Consider the following 21,617-nt stretch of genomic DNA (forward strand, 5'->3'; position numbering starts at 1 on the left):
TCATATCACTGCAAAAGCCTGCAACCACCTCTTCAAAGCAGGGAGGTCATTGAACACCCTCCCCTCCTCAATTACCATGTTAGGACCGGCCTCAGGAGCTTCTAGGAGCTCATCATCACGTCCTTCTGCAAACGCCAGATCAGAATGAGCAAGATCACTAAACTCATGAACTCTAGGATCACGGCGGTCGGGAAAGATACGTCTCATCATCTCAACATCACTCTCCGTCAGCTCTCCAACAGGACGATCATCATCAGAATCAAGAGCCCTAGCCATCTCATATGGCTCCGAATCATTCATAATTTCAACATTATTGGAGCCACGAAATCCATCTGAAAAGTGCACTTGCGCAGCAACATGGGGCACATCGATATTCTCAGGAATGTCTTCTGCAACGTCATTACAGAAATGAGGAAAGAATGAAAAAAATACCATGATTCTGATGAGCTCCTAAAAACCATGCGGTTAAGACACTTACTCGGATGATTCTGTGTCAAAGGGATCTCATAAGGAGGATCTGCCACGAAAACATGAGTATGACAACCATCTCCAAATAACGCATTGGGGGCAGATTGAGCATCAGGAACCATAGGCGCAATCTGCACATGTAGGTAAGGTTCTGGAACGGGAGGGTCGATGTGTGCCGGATGATCCATTGCTGGGGTAAACCCATGAGGGATTGGATCAACTAACACCCGACGAACAACCACGTCCAAACATTGCAGCTGGCTCTTCATAGCCGATCTCACATAATTGTCCCACTGATCCGCACAACCAATTGAGATCATTCGCCTGAAGATGTTTGGAGGACAACCTAGGTGCAGTACACCATCAACTGCAATGTCATCATCTCCAAAGCAATGCAGCTCCTCCCGAGCCCTTGCAACCATATCACTAAATGAAGGCCTATCATTGAATAGCACAGGCACGCTTTGCATGTCAAGAAACTCAACATATCCATAACGATCGCTTTCAACCGTGCCTTCATGATATATGGTCACTAGGTTGTCCATCTATTTAAAAAACGTAACGAAACACATGTCCTTCAGTCCAAATTATACGATAGATAGTACCTAACAAGTACTTTCTAACTACAAACTAAGTAATCATGATAATAACTACGTATATATTTATAGTGTACTCACTAAATAGCAAGATCATATGTAGGTAACTACAAATATAACTACATATCTAAGTAGCTATCTAACTATATCTATTTATCAATGTATCTATGTTTCTATCTATCTACATATATATATAACCATATCACTAACAAAGTCATCACAATATAACTAGTCAATAACATACACCAACTAAATAAGTACATTGCATATTCATATTTTATACCTTTCCGGGTCGACGGACGATGGGCGTAGGCCAAGGCGAATATCCGGGACTGTGGTGGCGCGGCCAACGACAGAGGTGGCCGGCGCTCCGCGCTGCGAGACCGGCTCGACGGCCGCGGGAGGCGGGGCGAGGCGAGGACAGCGGTGGACGTCGGCAAGGCGGGGCAAGGCCGAGGCCGGCGGTGGAGACAAAGGCTACGACGACGGTGGAGGACGTGGCGGCTCGGCGCTGCAGCCAACCAACGGCCAACAGCGTGAGGGCACGGCGGCGCGGTGCGGGCTCGGGCGAGGGAGCGGAGGCAGCGGCGCGGGCTCGGCCGCCGGAGCAGCAGCGGCTCGGACGGGCCCAGCGCGGCGCGGGCTCGGCGCAGGCGGGCGCGGGCACATTGTCAAATCATGGACAAATTATGTTTAATAGATTCGTCTCGCAAATTAGTCTTCATCTATGCAATTAATTTATAATTAATCTATGTTTAATACTTCAAATTAGTGTCTACACATCCGATGGGTCCCTGGAACCAAATAGGCCACCACAAAAGAGTTGTTCGCCTAATGGCCTTTGCGGCTGATATGCCGGCTGCAGTTGTTTTGTTTTATGAGAGAAAAACATTATACGATGGCTGATAAAACGGGCCGATAAGTTTAAGCGTACAGCGCGAAAGAAGAAAGCTAAAAGAACAAAATTCGGCTCTGTCGCGATTGTGTTCTTTATAGGGCACATCTCATATCTATATGCTCTTTCCCAAGTAGATTTTTCTTAATATACACATACTCTATCCCTACTGTGTCCTTTATATATATTATCATATAATAGAAATTATAAATCGTATTCAGAGCCGCCACTAATAAATCGGTTCGGAGCTTTCCGGTGTAGGGCACGGCCCCGCACGAGCTTGCACTGCATCCTTGTCCGTGGACCTTTTTGCGTTCATGATCGATCGATCGATCCATCGCTGCTGTGTGCTCCTTTGGTAAACACATCCTACCCGGCCCAAGTTACGTTTGTGTGCGGCATGTACACTCTAAAAAAATCCATCTCTGCTGTGCGAAGCGAAGCATGGACAGCTCAGCTTTTCATTTACTCCGGCCATAAAACGCCTTGCAATCACGCAGCTGTCTTTAACGCCGCTGCAGCTGCACGAACGGCTCCGCACTGGGACTACAGTGCCTCAGTGCTGACCTCATTTCGGGTACTCGTACACAGAGGTTGTCGCTTATGGGATGCAGTCAGACTGTAAATTGCATTGCATTTGAGTACAGCATGTAACACGGGTGTGTTTAGTTCGTGAAATTTGGAAATTTGGTTAAGGTAATACTTTTGTTTTTATTTGGCAATTAATGTTCAATCATGGACTAATTAGGCTCAAAACGTTCGTCTCGCAATTTTCCAACCAAACTGTGCAATTAGTTTTTTTTTATCTACATTTAATATTCTATGCACGTATCGTAAGATTCGATGTGATGACTACTGTAGTACTTTTTGAGAAAATTTTTGAGAACTAAACACAGCTTGGTTTCTATAGCACTAAGATGTAACTACGTCAAGTTCAAAGATCCAGAAATGTATTTAGGCTACGGGCCTGTTTGGTTTTTACGGGACCTCCTAAAATTCCTGTAACATCGAATGTTTGACACATGCATGGAGTATTAAATATAGACTAATTATGAAACTAATTACACAACTTGCGACTAATTTACGAGACGAATCTTTTAAGTCTAATTAGTCCATAATTTGATAACATGGTGCTACAGTAAATACGTGCTAATGACGGATTAATTAAGCTTAAAAAATTCGTCTCACAAATTAGCCCCTATCTATGTAATTGATTTTATAATTAATATATATTTAATACTTCTTATTAATATCTAAATATTCAATATAACATAAATTTTAGGAACTAAAAAACCAAACACCTCTATGGCCATGTTTAGTTGGGCACCGATTTGGCGCCGACAGATTTTTGACACTGTAGCGCACACTATAGCATTTCGTTTGTATTTGGTAGTAATTGTCCCATCGTTGATTAATTAGGCTCAAAACGTTCGTCTCGCAAAGTATAACTAAACTGTGCAATTAGTTTTTGATTTCATCAACATTTAGTACTCCATACATATACCGTAAGTTTGATATGACGAGAAATCTTCTTTTTACATAGTTGGAAGTTAAAGATGAACTAAACATGACCTATGTTTGGGTTGGCTCGGCGCCGGCTCCTCCGCTATAGTACACTGTGACGGAGCCGGCCCAAGCACCCAAAAACCAGCTCCTCGCGCTCGTGTCTGGTGGCAGGCAGAGCCGGAGCCTTTTAAAGGCTGTGCACAGTGACGCACATGACCGAACAGTGCAAGCACAGCGAAGCCGGAGCCGCTGAGAGTGCCACCAAACACAGCCGTAATTCTCTATCTCAATGCGCCGGCGTTACCGCATCGATGTACGTATATTTAAAAAGAATATCTTATATTATGAGATACGAATAAAAATGGTTATGTCTTATATATTAGAACGAAGAGAGTAACCGTCGGGACGGTCCATCTAAAAGTGACAAAGAATCTCATTTCGCCTGTTAATTACTCTCTCCATTCTAATTATAAATTGCTTTGATTTTTTTATATTAATATTACTATATAAGTAGACAATAAGACATGTTACGTCTAGATATGTAGGAAAATTAATATATTAAAAAGTTAAAAATGATTTATAATTTGAAATGGATGTGTAGACGAAAATCAGCGCAGATTATCTGACTTGCTGTGGTAAAGTTACGGGTGACTTTCCACCTCTCTGATGCCTTCCATTTAACATCCAACAGCTGAGGAAGGAAACAACTTTCTGTGTGCCGGCCGCTATGATGCTCGGCCCAAATAACGCCCAGTTCAGAAGTGAGATGAACAAAAGAGCCAACCGAATCTTAAAAAACATGTGAGCTCAGATAAAAATAAATAAAATGTATATAAAGTTGTACAGCTCAAAAAATCTAGAATTTTGTAGTTCATGTCTTTTTCATTTAAATTCATTTTGGTGTCTAAAAATTCATATAATGTTTAGATTTGTATTCACAAATCTAAACAGTATATCGATTATTTCAGTATTAAGATGGTTTTAAATGAAAATATTGTCAACTACAAGTGGGGCCACCTCTTTAGTATCTGCAATTTTCGTATGAATTTTATCTCTACTAGTGGACATACATGTGCGGCACGCACGTGTTTATGATTGTGATATAAAAAAGAGGATTAAAAAACATAAACTTTAGTCAACTTAACATTGTGTTTTATAGAATAAACTTAAAAATGGTTTGACTTATGACAACAATAAAACCTTAAAATAGTAGATACATATCACATAAAAATGAATTCTAACAAAATCAAAAGATCCAAATACATTCAAGCATAGCTTCACTATGTAAAGGTAAAGCTTGTCTTTAGAAAAAAAATTATACAAAATTTCATATTTCTCTGAGCTGTAATGAATTAGTACGAATTTTATAAAGATTTAATTAGGTTTTAATAAATCTTTATTATTGAAAAAATGTCATTCTCGCAGTGGCATGCACCGACTTATAAATGCATAAATCTACATTGTTTCCAAGACAACACATTGAGTCTTGGAATATGGGAAATGAAACTCTCCACTGAGACTGACCTAACTAGTTTGGCTGCTCGCGATTTAGCTGAGCATGAGTCTCATAATATAGGGCCTAAATTTTGGTTGAGTATCAAAAAATCAAAGTGATGTGGATAATTCTTCAATCCGATCCAAATCCAAATTTTGAGGATATAGAGAAGAACTTTAATATCCATGCGGATATGGATAATTCGAATCCGAATATGTGCGGATGCGGGATATGGTATGGAATAGAAAAAAATCAGTAGATATGGATTATCCACAAATTCTATTCAGATTATCCTATGTTTAAAATAGGATATCCGATTTTCTTTGTTAGTGTCAACACTAGCGAAATGCAACACCGTTACATAGCAACACTAGCGAGTTGATTATTGGAGGCAATTTATTTACGCCGTTACATATAGCACATCTTCAAAAAAATTTATCTTTATCCAAGCTTATACGTAAAAGTTATGATAAAAAAAAGATAAACTGCACAGAGAAAAAAATTCCGGCAGCTATATAACTCATTTGTCGATGAACTGGGCTTTAATTGAACTGTTATTTGCATCCAGGTTAGGCACTAGTAGTAATAAAAAAGTGAAGACTTCTTCAATCGTTGGATGAGAATTGAATTGGATGGCATCGAAGTGAGGTAAAGTCACCCATAACTTTACCACGGCAAGTCGGAGAATCTGCGCCGGACAAAAATATGATCTGACACACCTTGTATTGATCAGTGTTGAGTTACTACAACAGTTCTGATTACAGCAGTAGGACACACTCTATGCAAGCGGAGCGGACGCGGAGCGCGCGTCGTGGCGAGCGTTCCGAGTCGCGGGGGCGCAGTAGTATATAGCATAGGCCAAGGACCCCAAAGGCCATAATGAGCTGAGCCTGCTACCGTCCATGCCGGCAGAGAACGAGATGGCCTTATTAGCGGCAGAGGCGCCATGGCCCATTTCCTCGCCGCCGCCGGCGTGGTTCGCCGCCCTAGTCGCCGTCGGCCTCTACATCGTCGTGCGGTCCGCCGCCACCTTCCTCCTCTGGCTCCACCGCGCGTTCCTGCGCCCGGGCAGAGACCTGGCCGGGAGGTACGGGACGTGGGCGGTGGTGACCGGCGCCACGGACGGCATCGGCCGCACGGTGGCGCTGGAGCTCGCCCGCCAGGGGCTCCACCTCGTCCTGGTGGGTCGGAGCCCCGACAAGCTGGCGCGGGTGGCGAAGGAGGTCCTGGCCGCCTCGTCGTCGTGCAAGGTGCGGAGCGTGGCGTTCGACCTCGCCGTCACCGGGGACGACGCGCGGCGCGGGGTGGCGAGGGTGGCGGCCGCCGTGGAGGGCCGCGACGTGGGCGTCCTCGTCAACAACGCCGGCGCGACGTACCCGTGCGCCGCCTACTTCCACGAGGTGGAGGCGCCCGTGTGGGAGGCCGTGGTGCGGGTGAACGTCGAGGCCGCGACGCGGATCACGCGCGCCCTGCTGCCGATGATGGCCGCCAGGGGCAGGGGCGCCGTCGTCAACGTCGGCTCCGGCTCCAGCGTCGTCGTGCCGGCGTTCCCGCTCTACGCCGTCTACGCGGCGAGCAAAGCGTAAGCGACGTATCTATAACCATGCCCTGATCTGGGAGTACTTTTTTTTTTGTGCGTCAAGCCATAGCCAAGTGTCATGAGGATGATGCATTTTAGACGACGACGACAGATCGAGAACGAGGTCATCTGCCATTCTTTCTGCCACTGCGTGCCATTGCAAAGCATATTTCAGGCAAACACCTGCAAGCGCCCATACCGTCCACGTTGCCTGGGCTTGGCCTTACTATAAAAATTGTTAATAATTTCTTATCAGCATTTTAAAAATTAGGAGAACTTACCCGACGGGTTATGTTGCATAAGTTTGGAATATTTTCATCTCAGCCTACTTTCTCATTTCTACTGTCTCCGTCCTAAAAAGAGCTTAACCTTAAGTTCAAGTAACTTTATAAAAAATAATCAACATCTATAACTCCAAATAGATATTATAAATATTTGACGACAAATCTAATAATCATTATTTAACATGATAATAACTTTTTTTAATATAAATTTGGCTTTTTAGATTGTTTGACTTAACACTATTCTAGATGTTTTTCTTTGTATGGAGGGAGTAGAGTAATCGGCGAGCCATAGAAATACTTCTAACTTCACTTCAACTAATCCATTGTGTTGAAGTGAATTTTTTTTAATTTTTTCCTTTTATTTAAGGAGAGAACAATACACTGGTTATTACCTCTCTCTATCTCGTGCATGTGGGCAACAATAGCATATATATAGTACTCCAATGCAGTAATAGGGGTACGTGCATGCCGGCAATAATAGCAACGTTCTTATCTAGTACGATGCACAAATTAAATGCAACAGAAAGCTTCGAGCTGTTCGGCTGCTAAGCTGATTTGCGTGAAATAAAAACAGTGTACTAAGCCAGGCTGAGAAGTCCATAAAATGGGTTTGAAGTCGACGTGTTTCTAAAACGAGTGTTTTGGCATGGAATATAGGGGGTGTTTAGGTCCCCAATTTTGCCAAAAGTTTTGGTGTTTTAGTCTATCTTTTTACAAAATGGATCTAAACATCGTGTATCCAAAACAGCAAAAGTAGGACTTCAAAAGTTTTGACATTTATGACTCAAGAAGCCCAAAACCTGTAAAAAAACGCGTGGTGTGTGTGGGTAGGGGGTGGGGTGTGTGTGTGGGGGTGCCCACTACCCTGCACCCACCCACCCCGCCGCTCGGGCCCTATCCATTCCCCCGCAGTCATTCCCCACTGCTCTCGCTCTCTTCCTCCGCCCGCCGCTCTCGCACGCAGCCTCAGCCGCCGCCGCCGCTCTCGCTCTGAGCCTCCGCGGCCGGGGGGAGCCGGACTCCCACTACCCTGCACCCACCCACCCCGCCTCTCGGACCCTATCCATTCCCCCGCGGTCACTCCCCACTGCTCTCGCTCTCTCCCTCCGCCCGCTGCTCTCGCTCTGAGCCTCCGCGGCCGACCAGATCAGGCCCCAAGATCAACTTCACGATGTTCTTCGATTATGATAGCTTTTATTAGACTCCTGTAGTAAAGAGAACATGGCATTGAATGTTCTTCACAACCATTAATGCTGTTTGTTATTTGTATAATGGCACATGAATGCTCGCCACAACGATACCGAGTCATATGCTTTCAGTTTCAGCTACTAGTGCAGAGGCAGAGTACAGACGCAATGCCACAATGCAGCATTACGTACGATTAGAACGGCATCTCCTTTTCCCAATGGAAAAATGGGTGCATAATATCAGGACAATGAATTGATTATGAACGTGTGTGGTTAATTAACATGGGTACTGATGATTCCATTGATCTAGTACTAGAGTGTACAAATTTTTGTTCAGAATGGTCTGGTAGTAAGTTCTACATCCGGAAAAAAAATGATCGACATTACTAGATTGTTGGATATTGCATTGCTATTTTTTTTCAGTACAGAAACACTCATCTAGCATATTTGTTGAACCCAACTGTCTATATATGCATTGATCTGTTAGGTACGTTGATCAATTTTCTCGAAGCCTGAGTGCTGAATACAAACAATATGGTGTAGACGTGCAATGCCAGGTACGTACGTATATAACAGTAATGTCGCCCTCTTAATTACTGCTTTTCAATCTGTAATGTCGATCATTTTTGTGTGTGTTATATATTTATGACCTCTCATGGTTGTGATCCAGATCCCTCTGTATGTGGCCACCAAGATGTCGCCTGTGAAGGGTGCCTCTCCGTTCGTACCATCGCCTGAGGAGTACGCCAGGGCCGCTCTTCGCTGCATTGGCTACGAGGCGAGGTGCGTCCCGTACTGGCGCCACTCGGTTCAGTGGTTCTTGGCGTCTCTAACGCCAGATGCTGCTCTGAATCACTGGCGCCTCCAAACTGGCATCCGGAAAAGAAATGAGATGAAGGCTCAGGCTCTGCTCGGAGAAAAAGCCTGCAGTTAGATTGTTGTATAGATCGAGAGCAAATGGAGCGATGCGGTTAAACTGTGCTCTGTTTGGAATCCTAGCTGGTAGTAAAACCCAAGAATTGGAGTATAGTCTTGCAAACAGTAGTACAGTCAGTCCAGTGAACTACGTAGAAGTCTACTAGTGTGATATGTTGAGTGGAAACATACCGTCTTGAAGTATTCGTTGTTTATCTGAAATGCAAATATTGCTACATGGATCTATTTTAGCTAAGCGCCGTGGAGCTGGTGATTAGATCATTCATTTAGTTATCTGTCAGCTTCATTTTATATATACTAGCATAGGAATATAAGCTGCTTTATACAATTACGCGAGATGCCCACCTCACATATAGGAGGAAGCTAAGGACATGTACAACCCACGAACAGAATGTTGTTAAAGTTATTGTCAACTCATGCGCAACAGCTAAACAAACAACTTATATAAAGGATTGTCTATTTAATTGTCTACAAACTGTTTAATACTTGAGTGCGACTATGATATGATTAGCTATGAATAAGATCTCTGTGTAGTACCATCTTGCTCTTTTTTATTTTTATTTTAAAGAGATCAAGAATAAATAAGATCAGTTGACAGGTCTCACACATGACAATAATTAAAAAAAATAACTCGAAGCTAGGTATATAACACAAGTAAAATTGTGCAGGTAATCAAACACAAGTAAAATTGCAGTAGGAGATCCGGATAAGGGGTTGTGCAGGTGAATTTTCATTTTTTTTATTTTTAACACTTTTTGTAAACTAATTTAAAATCTAACACCGTTTGTTTTTTTTCTTCCAAAACTAACACTTTTGGCCGCGCCTATTGCCATAACGCGACGAAAAGCCTGTGCCGCGTCATGCATGGCGACGCGGCGGGAGGATGACGTGGCGTCGTCGTGGCAAGGTCTGCCGCGCCACCCATCTTGGCACGGCTGTGACGCGCCATCGCTGGTGGCGCGGCAAGGCCCAATTAAAGCCCACGACGCCCCCACTGCGCCCGCCCTCGCCCTCGAACGTCGCCGCCGCCTGCACCCCCGCCCACCCAGCGCCGCCGCCTCGCCTGCCAGCGTGAAAGGTCCTAATGTAGCTAGAGGGGGGATGAATAGTCTATTTAAAAATCTATAAATCAACTAGAGCAATTTGATTAGTATAACAAATAACGAAATGCAAACTTGCTCTAGCTCTACAAGGGTTGTAAGCCACATATCCAACAATTCTAGTTGCTACGATCACTAAACACATAATTTGCTATGTCGCTACTCACTAAGAGCTCTCACACTTGCTACACTAAAGAGCTCTACTAGATGAACTTAAACTACAAAGCAAGCTCTCAATTCTAGCTACACTAAAGAGCTTGCTACAACTAGTTTGAAAGAATATAAATGAGCGAGTAGGGTGATTATACCGTCGTGTAGAGGAGTGAACCAATCACAAGATGAATACTAAATCAATCACCAGGAGAAAACCAAAGGGCAAGAGACAACCAATTTTTCTCCCGAGGTTCACGTGCTTGTCGGCACGCTAGTCCCCGTTGTGTCGACCAACACTAGGTGATTCAACGGCTAAGAGGTATTGCACGAACCTCGTCCACACAATTGGACACCGCAAGAACCTACCCACAAGTGAGGTAACTCAATGACACGAGCAATCCACTAGAGTTACCTTTTGGTGCTCCGCCGAGGAAGGCACAAGACCCCTCACAATCACCACGATCGGAGCAGGAGACAATCACCAACATCCACTTGACGATCCTCGCTGTTTCAAGCCGTCTAGGTGGCGGCAGCCACCAAGAGAAATAAGTGAATTCCACAGCGAAACACGAATACCAAGTGCCTCTAGATGCAATCACTCAAGCAATGCACTTGGATTCTCTCTCAATCTCACAATGATGATGGATCAATGATGGAGATGAGTGGGAGGGCTTTAGCTAAGCTCATAAGGTTGCTATATCAATGCAAATGGCCAATAGAGTGAGCTTGAGCCGACCATGGGGCTTAAATAGAAGCCTCCACGAAATAGAGCCATTGGCTCCTCAGTCCACTCAAAAACAGGGCGACCGGACGCGTCGGTCAGATCGACCAGACGCTGGACTCCAGTGTCCGGTCACGCGATGCGTGCCACGTGTCCCCTACTTTCAACACTGATCGTCCGATCTCAACGGTCATCAGTACATTTAAGTTGTGATCGAACGTGCTACTTTGAAGTGATCGGACGCAGGACCCCAGCGTCCGGTCATTTCTAGTAAGGTATCAGTCACGACCGGACACGTCCGGTCACTCACTGTCTCCTCTGTGCGCCACCACGTCAGCATTGACCGGACGCAGGCCCTGAGCGTCCGATCACTCTTCGCGCCATCGTTCGGTCATAAGACCGAGACAGCGCGCTCACTGCTGCTATTGACCAGACGCATGGCCCCAGTGTCCGATCACTGCATGACCAGTGTTCAGTGCATTCTGTGAAACCCTGTCTTTTCTGTATAGGGCGCCGGTGGCACCGTCGGACTGTCCGCACTCTACGGGCGGATACTCCACCGGTGAAGTTTCTTACCCTTGCTCAAATGTGCCAACCACCAAGTGTATCACCTTGTGCACATGTGTGTTAGCATATTTTCATAAACATTTTCAAGGGTGTTAGCACTCCACTAGATCCTAAATGCATATGCAATGAGTTAGAGCATCTAGTGGCACTTTGATAACCGCATTTCGATACGGGTTTCACCCCTCTTAATAGTACGGCTATCGATCTTAAATATGATCACACTCACTAAGTGTCTCGATCACCAAAACAAAAAATGGCTCCTACCACTTATACCTTTGCCTTGAGCCTTTTGTTTTTCTCTTTCTTCTTTTCAAGTCCAAGCACTAAGGGTTATGTCATGATCTTCACCATGGCATCACCATCGTCATGTCATGATCTTCATTTATTTTACCACTTGGAATGTGCTACCTATCTCGTAATCACTTTGATAAACTAGGTTAGCACTAAGGGTTTCATCAATTCACCAAAACTAAACTAGAGCTTTCACAGCGCCGCCTCCTCTCCTTCGGCTCATATCAAGGTAGCTCCATATCTCGATTTCTTGTTATTATGAATGTTATTTTAGTTAGGGTTAGTGATTTAGGATAGTTAGGGTTAGTGATTTAGTATAGTTAGGTTAGTGAATTTGTTTATTTAGGTAGGTAGTTTTTAGGGTTTAGGTTGTGTGTTGTAGTATAGTTAAGGTTTGGTTAGGTAGTTAGGGTTTAGGTTACTGTTAGTTAGGCCGTTGGGTTTAGGGATTGATTATGTATTTATTATTTAGTTAGTTTATAGTAGTAAAGGTTGTCAGTATAGATACTAGTTTTCAAGTGTCGGTACTTAGTAGTGCGTGATACGACGATTTGGAATGGTTTGATGAACCCCTAGCTTCAATGACGTTTGTGTCCGTTTAAATACATAGAAGTTGCTTATTTTCCTAGTGAAGTTGTTTAATATGTCTGTTAATGTTACTTTGAATATATACATGTGCTTTCATATTATGTTCCTATTGCATAACAAGTAGTTCAAATTTTGCAATGTTACATAATGTTAATTTGAATATTGTTAATTTGAATACTCTAACACTTTGTTTATCAATTTGTAACAAGATGGCCCCTCCCACGCAGCACCTGTTGTACCCCCTTCTTGAGGTGGAGTACGGCGAGCCGCACCGAGCACACTTCTTGAGTGACACCGACGTAGAGGTGCCCTTGCCTCCTTTAAGGCCCCGCACGCACACCAGGGCGCACCAGTGGGACGAGCGTTACGCGCCATACATATGACTTGTCGGCTTCCTCGAGCTTGTTCGTGTTGTCAACTACGGTCTTCCGCCCCTTGACCCAGCACTACTTACTATAGCTGTAGACAGGTGTAAGTGCCTTCATTGTACGTAAACATTCTTATAATAAATTTGAGGCAACTAACAGTCATTCTATTCTTATAACAAGTGGAGCCCTGAGACCCACACGTTCCACCTCCCTTACGGCGAGATGACCTTGACCATGCAGGACGTGAAGGCTATCTTTGGCCTTCGGTTAGGGGGACTTCCAGTGATAGGTATAGTTGACAACAATCACTGGAGGGAGCTGGTGGCTCAGTTCACTGGCTTTCTTCCACCGGACGACGAGGTTTCCAAGAAAAATAAGTGAGCAATTCAAGCCTATTTAATACTTGCATTGCTTTCCTGCAGCCATCAGGTCTCATTTTCTTTGGTGAATTTCAGGAAAAGTTTTGGTGTTTTGTCATCGTGGATCACAGAGCGCTTTGATTACTTGGACCCACAGGCTGATGAGGCTCAGATCGACATATTCGCTAGAGTGTGGCTGTGGCACTTCCTTGGTGCTTTCCTCTTCCCAGATGCCTCAGGCAACACCATCAGTTGGATCTTCCTTGACATACTACGCCAGCCGTGGGATAACATAGCGGCGTACAGCTAGGGCAGCGCAGTCCTGGCATGGACGTATCGACAGCTATGCGTTACCTGTCGTCGCACCTCAAGGTATGTGAACCTTGCGGGGTTGCTCCTACCTACTCTAGGTTTGGTGTTGGGAACAATGGCCCATTGGGAGGCCCCTTGCTACTGGTTTACCGGTAAGTACTTCGGTTCACTATATTCTTCGAGGTAGTTACATATGATTAAATTATTAATGGCTAATTTATTATCGTGTTCAATGTAGTATTGGAACGGGCAGGATACACTCCCTACAGCTCTGTATATCTGGACACAAGCAGAGTTAGTTTTGCTATATCAATGCAAATGGCCAAGAGAGTGAGCTTGAGCCGACCATGGGGCTTAAATAGAAGCCTCCACGAAATAGAGCCATTGGCTCCTCAGTCCACTCAAAAACAGGGCGACCGGACGCGTCGGTCAGATCGACCAGATGCTGGACTCCAGCGTCCGATCGCGCGATGCGTGCCACGTGTCCCCTGCTTTCAACACTGATCGCCCGATCTCAACGGTCATCAGTACATTTAAGTTGTGATCGAACGTGCTACTTTGAAGTGATCGGACGCAGGACCCCAGCGTCCGGTCGTTTCTAGTAAGGTATCAGTCACGACCGGATACGTCCGGTCACTCACTATCTCCTCAGTGCGCCACCACGTCAGCATTGACCGGACACAGGCCCTGAGCGTCCGATCACTCTTCGCGCCATCATTCGGTCATAAGACCGAGACAGCACGCTCACTGCTGCTATTGACCAGATGCATGGCCCTAGTGTCCGATCACTGCGTGACCAGTGTTCGGTGCATTCTGTGAAACCCTGTCTTTTCTGTATAGGGCGCCGGTGGCACCGTCGGACTGTCCGCACTCTACGGGCGGACACTCCACTGGTGAAGTTTCTTACCCTTGCTCAAATGTGCCAACCACCAAGTGTATCACCTTGTGCACATGTGTGTTAGCATATTTTCATAAACATTTTCAAGGGTGTTAGCACTCCACTAGATCCTAAATGCATATGCAATGAGTTAGAGCATCTAGTGGCACTTTGATAACCGCATTTCGATACGGGTTTCACCCCTCTTAATAGTATGGCTATCGATCTTAAATATGATCACACTCACTAAGTGTCTCGATCACCAAAACAAAAAAATGGCTCCTACCACTTATACCTTTGCCTTGAGCCTTTTGTTTTTCTCTTTCTTCTTTTCAAGTCCAAGCACTAAGGGTTATGTCATGATCTTCACCATGGCATCACCATCGTCATGTCATGATCTTCATTTATTTTACCACTTGGAATGTGCTACCTATCTCGTAATCACTTTGATAAACTAGGTTAGCACTAAGGGTTTCATCAATTCACCAAAACTAAACTAGAGCTTTCACAGCGCCGCCTCCTCTCCTTCGGCTCATATCAAGGTAGCTCCATATCTCGATTTCTTGTTATTATGAATGTTATTTTAGTTAGGGTTAGTGATTTAGGATAGTTAGGGTTAGTGATTTAGTATAGTTAGGTTAGTGAATTTGTTTATTTAGGTAGGTAGTTTTTAGGGTTTAGGTTGTGTGTTGTAGTATAGTTAAGGTTTGGTTAGGTAGTTAGGGTTTAGGTTACTGTTAGTTAGGCCGTTGGGTTTAGGGATTGATTAGGTATTTATTATTTAGTTAGTTTATAGTAGTAAAGGTTGTCAGTATAGATACTAGTTTTCAAGTGTCGGTACTTAGTAGTGCGTGATACGATGATTTGGAATGGTTTGATGAACCCCTAGCTTCAATGACGTTTGTGTCCGTTTAAATACATAGAAGTTGCTTATTTTCCTAGTGAAGTTGTTTAATATGTCTGTTAATGTTACTTTGAATATATACATGTGCTTTCATATTGTGTTCCTATTGCATAACAAGTAGTTCAAATTTTGCAATGTTACATAATGTTAATTTGAATATTGTTAATTTGAATACTCTAACACTTTGTTTATCAATTTGTAACAAGATGGCCCCTCCCACGCAGCACCTGTTGTACCCCCTTCTTGAGGTGGAGTACGGCGAGCCGCACCGAGCACACTTCTTGAGTGACACCAACGTAGAGGTGCCCTTGCCTCCTTTGAGGCCCCACATGCACACCAGGGCGCACCAGTGGGACGAGCGTTACGCGCCGTACATACGACTTGTCGGCTTCCTTGAGCTTGTTCGTGTTGTCAACTACGGTCTTCCGCCCCTTGACCCAGCACTACTTACTATAGCTGTAGACAGGTGTAAGTGCCTTCATTGTACGTAAACATTCTTATAATAAATTTGAGGCAACTAACAGTCGTTCTATTCTTATAACAGGTGGAGCCCTGAGACCCACACGTTCCACCTCCCTTACGGCGAGATGACCTTGACCATGCAGGACGTGAAGGCTATCTTTGGCCTTCGGTTAGGGGGACTTCCAGTGATAGGTATAGTTGACAACAATCACTAGAGGGAGCTGGTGGCTCAGTTCACTGGCTTTCTTCCACCGGACGACGAGGTTTCCAAGAAAAATAAGTGAGCAATTCAAGCCTATTTAATACTTGCATTGCTTTCCTGCAGCCATCAGGTCTCATTTTCTTTGGTGAATTTCAGGAAAAGTTTTGGTGTTTTGTCATCGTGGATCACAGAGCGCTTTGATTACTTGGACCCACAGGCTGATGAGGCTCAGATCGACAGATACGCTAGAGTGTGGCTGTGGCACTTCCTTGGTGCTTTCCTCTTCCCAGATGCCTCAGGCAACACCATCAGCTGGATCTTCCTTGACATACTACGCCAGCCGTGGGATAACATAGCGGCGTATAGCTAGGGCAGCGTAGTCCTGGTATGGACGTATCGACAGCTATGCGTTACCTGCCGTCGCACCTCAAGGTATGTGAACCTTGCGGGGTTGCTCCTACCTACTCTAGGTTTGGTGTTGGGAACGATGGCCCGTTGGGAGGCCCCTTGCTACTGGTTTATCGGTAAGTACTTCGGTTCACTATATTCTTCGAGGCAGTTACATATGATTAAATTATTAATGGCTAATTTATTATCGTGTTCAATGTAGTATTGGAACAGGCAGGATACACTCCCTACAGCTCTGTATATCTGGACACAAGCAGAGTTAGTTAGAGGGAATGCGAGGCGCAAGTACAGGGAGTACACGGACGGTCTTGACGTCCTGACACAGCACCAGGTTACGCTCTCTTTACTATCATACATGTGTCTTGTTCGATGTACACTATACCACAACCTAACTCAATTATGAAATGTTCAGGTGTATTAGTGTCCTTGGGATGCTCTGGAGCTCGAGTACTATCTGAGTCCCGTCACTAGGGATGAGTCAGACGAGTATTGCTGTAATATCCCTCTTATTTTCTTCCACGTGGTCGAGATTCACTTGCCCATCAGGGTTTGTAGGCAGATTGGAAGAATGATAGGCTACCCACCACCACTTTACTCCACCAACCAAGAATTGCACGGGTGCGTTATCGACTAACAACAAAGCTACAATTCAGAGGTGTGTATGATACAACTAACAATCATTTTGTTGCAGATATGACCGCAGGAAGAGGTACAAGACCAAGGATTGGCGCGTGACACACAACGCGTACATCCAGTTGTGGCAGAACAGGGACCGGTAGCCAGTCGATGTGGGTCCCCACACGACCAGCACACCTTCGAGGAGTACCTGTGATGGCTTCACAGGTCTATGAGGACACATATCAAGCCCCTATACACTGAGGAGGCGATTAATGAGGATGACGAGGAAGATGTGATCGAAGACGTGTACGACGTTGCCACTAGGGACGACACACAACTACAGAGAGCTCCGCTTCAAAGATACGTGGTAAGATACTCGAATGGTACAATTTGTTATCCATTTGGTATTAAGTATGTGTACTAAAACTGTCCAACCGTGTTTCTATACCTAAGCGACACAATTGTCAAGGATGTCCAATGAAGCAGCGTTTCGGCTTCATGAGTCTAGAGGGCAGGGGCTAGGCGTTCTCGAGGCTTTTGTGGAGGTAAACATAAACTTGTCCATTCCGAAAATGTTTCTTTAGTGTATATGCATTTGGGAAATGCACTAACTTTAACGTCTATTTATGCAGAAGGTGAAGCGAAGCTGCAGGAAGCTAGCTCAGAAGTTGAGCTGCATGGACACTGAAAGGTCCTTGTTTGGTTTTGGTAATTGAGTGACAACCTAGGTGGACTAATTGTGTTTATGTGAGATACACAGGTGATTAGTCTACAGGTACATGTGTGTGAGCAACATATGCCATGAAGGTGAAAATAGCTTGGAAATGTTGCAAAGCTCACACATATGATGATGAAGGAGCTTAAATGCACATGAGACATGACATTGAGTCATGTGATCAAGGTGGAGAAGATCAAAACAAGACTTGGCTTGATGCACTGGTTGCAAGCGTGAAGGGCAAGTCGAAGGCTTTGGAGTGATGGACCACGTGGCGGTGAAGCTTGAGCAAGGCTTGGCACCGATGGACGATGGCAACGGTGAAGAGCAAGTGAAGTCAAGATCGATGAACCAATATGATCACGTGATGATATGAAGTGGATCATATCATTGTTGATCATGTTGGTGCATGTGTTGCATCAACATTGAAGGAGATGGAATGGAATGCGCAAGGCAAAGGTATAACCTAGGGCATTTCATTCTACCGGTCATAGGTGTGTAGAGAAGTTTATGACTGAGTTTAGGATAGATGGCCGTACTATCAAGAGGAGCAAACTTGTTTGCATATCGGTCATCTAGTGCCACTCGAGTGATCTAACTTTGCATCGTCGCTAGGATCGAGTGGCATGGCAAGTTGAGTGGCTAACATCCTTTGGGAAATGATTGTGAAAAGCTAACACACATACACATGGTGGTGTACACTTGGTGGTGTTGGCACATTTACAAAGGAGGTGGTGTTTGCAGGGTTGAGATGGGTTTGGGTCCCTCTCTCCCTCCCACCGAGCTTGCTTGGCGGGATTCGGCGCTTTCAGGAAAATGGAATGCCTATTTTCTATTGCGCCGGATGCAAATTCTTGTGGTTGGCACATTAGAGCAAAGGTGAAGAAGTTAGAAGTGAAAACGAGTTGGTCGCGAAGACGCTGGCGTCGGTCAACTGACCGGACGCTGGGTCTGAAAGCACCGGACGCTGGAAGCATGCGTCCGGTCGAGCTGGTCGGTCAGCACAGTACCGAGGGTATTACACCGGACGCTGGTCTGTGTCTAGTCAAGGTGGACCGGACGCGTCCGGTCGAAGAAATACGCCTCGGGGAGCTTACTGGAAACGACCGGACGCTGAGGATTCTGCGTCCAGTTAGTTGAAGCTGCTGCATCTGGTCAGGTCAAGTGACCGTTGGAATCGGGACATGTGGCCATCTGCGGGCGACCGGATGCTGAGGTCCAGCGTCCGGTCAACACGACCGGAGCATCCGGTCGGCCCGATTTTTGCCCAGTGAAGGGGTAACGGCTAGTTTAGCCCTTGGGGCTATAAATAGAAGTGGCCTTCGGCCATGGCTGGTGTGGAGCACCTTGGGGGACTTTGTGTCCATGCTTGAGAGTGCTTAGGAGCCCTCCATCTCACACATACTTGATAGCGATCATCCGATTGTGTGAGTGAGCGATTCTAGTGCAATTACATCATGAGGTTGCATCGAGTGGCACTAGGTGATCGAGTTGCAAGCCAGTGGTGCTTGTTACTCTTGGAGGTTGCCACCTCCTAGACGGCTTGGTGGTGGTCTCTGTCGAAACGCTCAAGAAGCTTGTGCGGCGCTCCGGAGAAGTGCTTGTGAGGGGCATTGTGATCGCCCCGCGGGAGCCGCGAAGAGCAACTCTAGTAAAGCGTGTCATTGAGCTACCCTCACTCAAGGGGTAGGTTCTTGCAGCGCCCGACGTGCGGGCTTAGCGGGTGATGCTAATTAGCCGCCGAACCACTAAGTGAGCGGTCGACACAACGGGGACTAGCGTGTTGGCAAACACGTGAACCTCGGGAGAAAAATCATCGTGTCAACCTTGTTCTTCCCGTTGGTTTGCATCCCTATTACACAAGCTTGCAATTACTTTTATACATATTAAGCTTGTGTAGTTGCTCTTGTAATTAGATAGCTTGTGTAGCTTGCTAATTACCTTCTTGCTTGTGTAGCATAGAAGTAGCTCCCTTGCGTGGCTAATTTGGTTTTAGTAACCTTGTTAGTCACATTGCTTAGTTTGTGTAGCTAAGTATTTGCGCTCTCTAATTAGGCATTGGTTGCCTTGTTATTGAGCATTGCTAGTGAGCTTTGTTAGCTTTGTGCTTTTGCTTACTAGCATGTGTAGGAGCTCTCTTGTTGCTTAAAATACTAGTGGCATAGGTTTGTGTAACCTTGCTCCTAGAATTGTTTAGGAGAGCTCTAACTAGCCCGGCACCTTTGTTGCATAATTGTTATCTTTGCAAGGTGCTAGTGAACATATATGGTGGGGTATAGTCTTGGCTAGACCGATAGTTTTAATTCCGCATTTGTATCGGTTAGCCGACGCGATTAAGTTTTAGAAAAGACTATTCACCCCCCCTCTAGTCGCCATCTCGACCCTTTCAGACACTCCTTGGGTGGAACCGGCAGTCCTGGCATGGTCGGGTGGCACGTCTTCTGGCTTTTTGGGGACACCAGACGGCTTTTCTCAGCCGGTGACAAGTGCCACTTCCGTAGTGCGTACACCACCACATCATAGCGCTGGAAAGGACCCTGCAAACGAGGACGACGATGACGACGACGACCCCTCGGGCTTTCGCATATAACACGACCAGTGGGACGATTGATCGTAGGACGAGATCGGCATGTCTCAGCTAGGTGGTGCCCCGTTTGGTACCCAAGGAGCCTCACAGGTAGTAACAAAGGTAGTTTCTTTAAATACGTAGGCTCCACAATCATAAAGATTATAAGTAATCGTGCATATCATATACTTACAGGGTATGAGCCGTACGCACCGGCAACACGACCACACCGACGTTGGCTACACTCCCAACGTGTTGCCTACAAATCCGAAGAGACAGAGGCGTCCGAGGGATCCTTACACTCCTGGGACTTAGTTTGTTATGTCGAATAAATATTATCGTCCGAAACTTGTAGACTCATGAACCAATAAAAATGTTATGTGGCAACTTGTCAACTTGCGCACGGACTTCATTTGTTTGCTTCATATTCGTTTCAATGCGTCGCGGCAGCACTTGTAGTTGTTTACAGCACCGACAACAACATCTACACGCACGTCGTCTCAGACTACAAAAAGTTGGTTCCGATTAGACGGTATGACCAGTCTTGCGTAACAGAGCAAAGCGGCATGGCCTATGGGTAAGCAACGTAGTGCTATGTCAAGTCACGATAAATCGATAAAGTATATGCAGCGACATTGAAACAAGAGATAAAATCTAATAGGACAAGTACAACGACATAGAAGCGAGATACAAAGTTTGAAAAAAGGTACATTGAACGGAGAACAGACCATCGCTACGGCAAAGCAGAACACATCTGACGAAGGGACGCGCCGTGGGCCGGGGCGCGGCAGTGCCGCGCCATGCATGGCGACGCGACAGCTCGTGCCACGTCAGCGGCCATGGCGCGTGGAAGTGCCACGTCATCCTCCCGCCGCGCCACTATGCATGGCGCGGCACAGGCGTTTCGCCACGCCATGGCAATAGGCGCGGCCAAAAGTGTTAGTTTTGGAAGAAGAAAAAATAGTGTTAGATTTAAAATTAGTTTAAAAAATGTTAAAATAAAAAAAAATCGTGCAGGTAACTGATCAAGCCCTAGGTGGGATACAGCACCATCCGTGGCCCTCCGTACTGTCGTAGCCGGCAATCGTACGTGGCATTTAGACGGATCATTTGTGTACGCATGCTTTTGTCGGTGTCTTGGACGTTGGACCTACTCCAACACATTCCCCAGTCTCCACATGCCACAGCGATGCCGAATTGTCGACGGTGCCGGCACTTGGCTTCCTACAGTGTTCAGCAGCTGTGCTGCAACTTTCTGGTACACAGTGCTTTGCTGAGAGCAAAGAAGCATACAAAAGAGAGAGAGAGAAGCACAGTGCTTGGAGCTCAGAATCTATGGAGGTCCATCTATGATGGGAGTTTTCAACCAAAAAATTCAGGTACCTGACATACAGGAGAAATGATATAATATAGAAGTATATCATAATGGTTGTTGATAGGTCCCTGAGGTCAGGAAATGG

At 45.5% G+C, this 21,617-nt stretch overlaps 1 protein-coding gene across 1 annotated transcript; it reads left to right on the forward strand.

Annotated features, from left to right (window-relative positions):
* The first annotated feature begins 5,862 nt into the window (after positions 1–5,862).
* Positions 5,863–9,169, forward strand: LOC136497199 (very-long-chain 3-oxoacyl-CoA reductase 1-like). The gene is made up of 3 exons (XM_066492985.1): positions 5,863–6,542; positions 8,498–8,567; positions 8,681–9,169. Exons 1-3 carry the CDS (start codon positions 5,863–5,865, stop codon positions 8,942–8,944), a joined length of 1,014 nt encoding a protein of 337 aa, XP_066349082.1. The 3' UTR covers positions 8,945–9,169.
* Positions 9,170–21,617: the final 12,448 nt, after the last annotated feature.

The sequence above is a fragment of the Miscanthus floridulus genome, chromosome 1 (assembly GCF_019320115.1).
Source record: "Miscanthus floridulus cultivar M001 chromosome 1, ASM1932011v1, whole genome shotgun sequence".
NCBI lineage: Eukaryota > Viridiplantae > Streptophyta > Magnoliopsida > Poales > Poaceae > Miscanthus > Miscanthus floridulus.

What these genes read in the sequence shown, in the direction of transcription:
- LOC136497199 (XM_066492985.1), top strand. Translation starts at nt 5,863, where the DNA reads ATGCCGGCAGAGAACGAGATGGCCTTATTAGCGGCAGAGGCGCCATGG. An exon ending in GTCTACGCGGCGAGCAAAGC is followed by an intron (nt 6,543 to 8,497) that starts GTAAGCGACGTA and finishes TTGATCTGTTAG; the next exon opens with GTACGTTGATCAATTTTCTC. An exon ending in GTGTAGACGTGCAATGCCAG is followed by an intron (nt 8,568 to 8,680) that starts GTACGTACGTAT and finishes GTTGTGATCCAG; the next exon opens with ATCCCTCTGTATGTGGCCAC.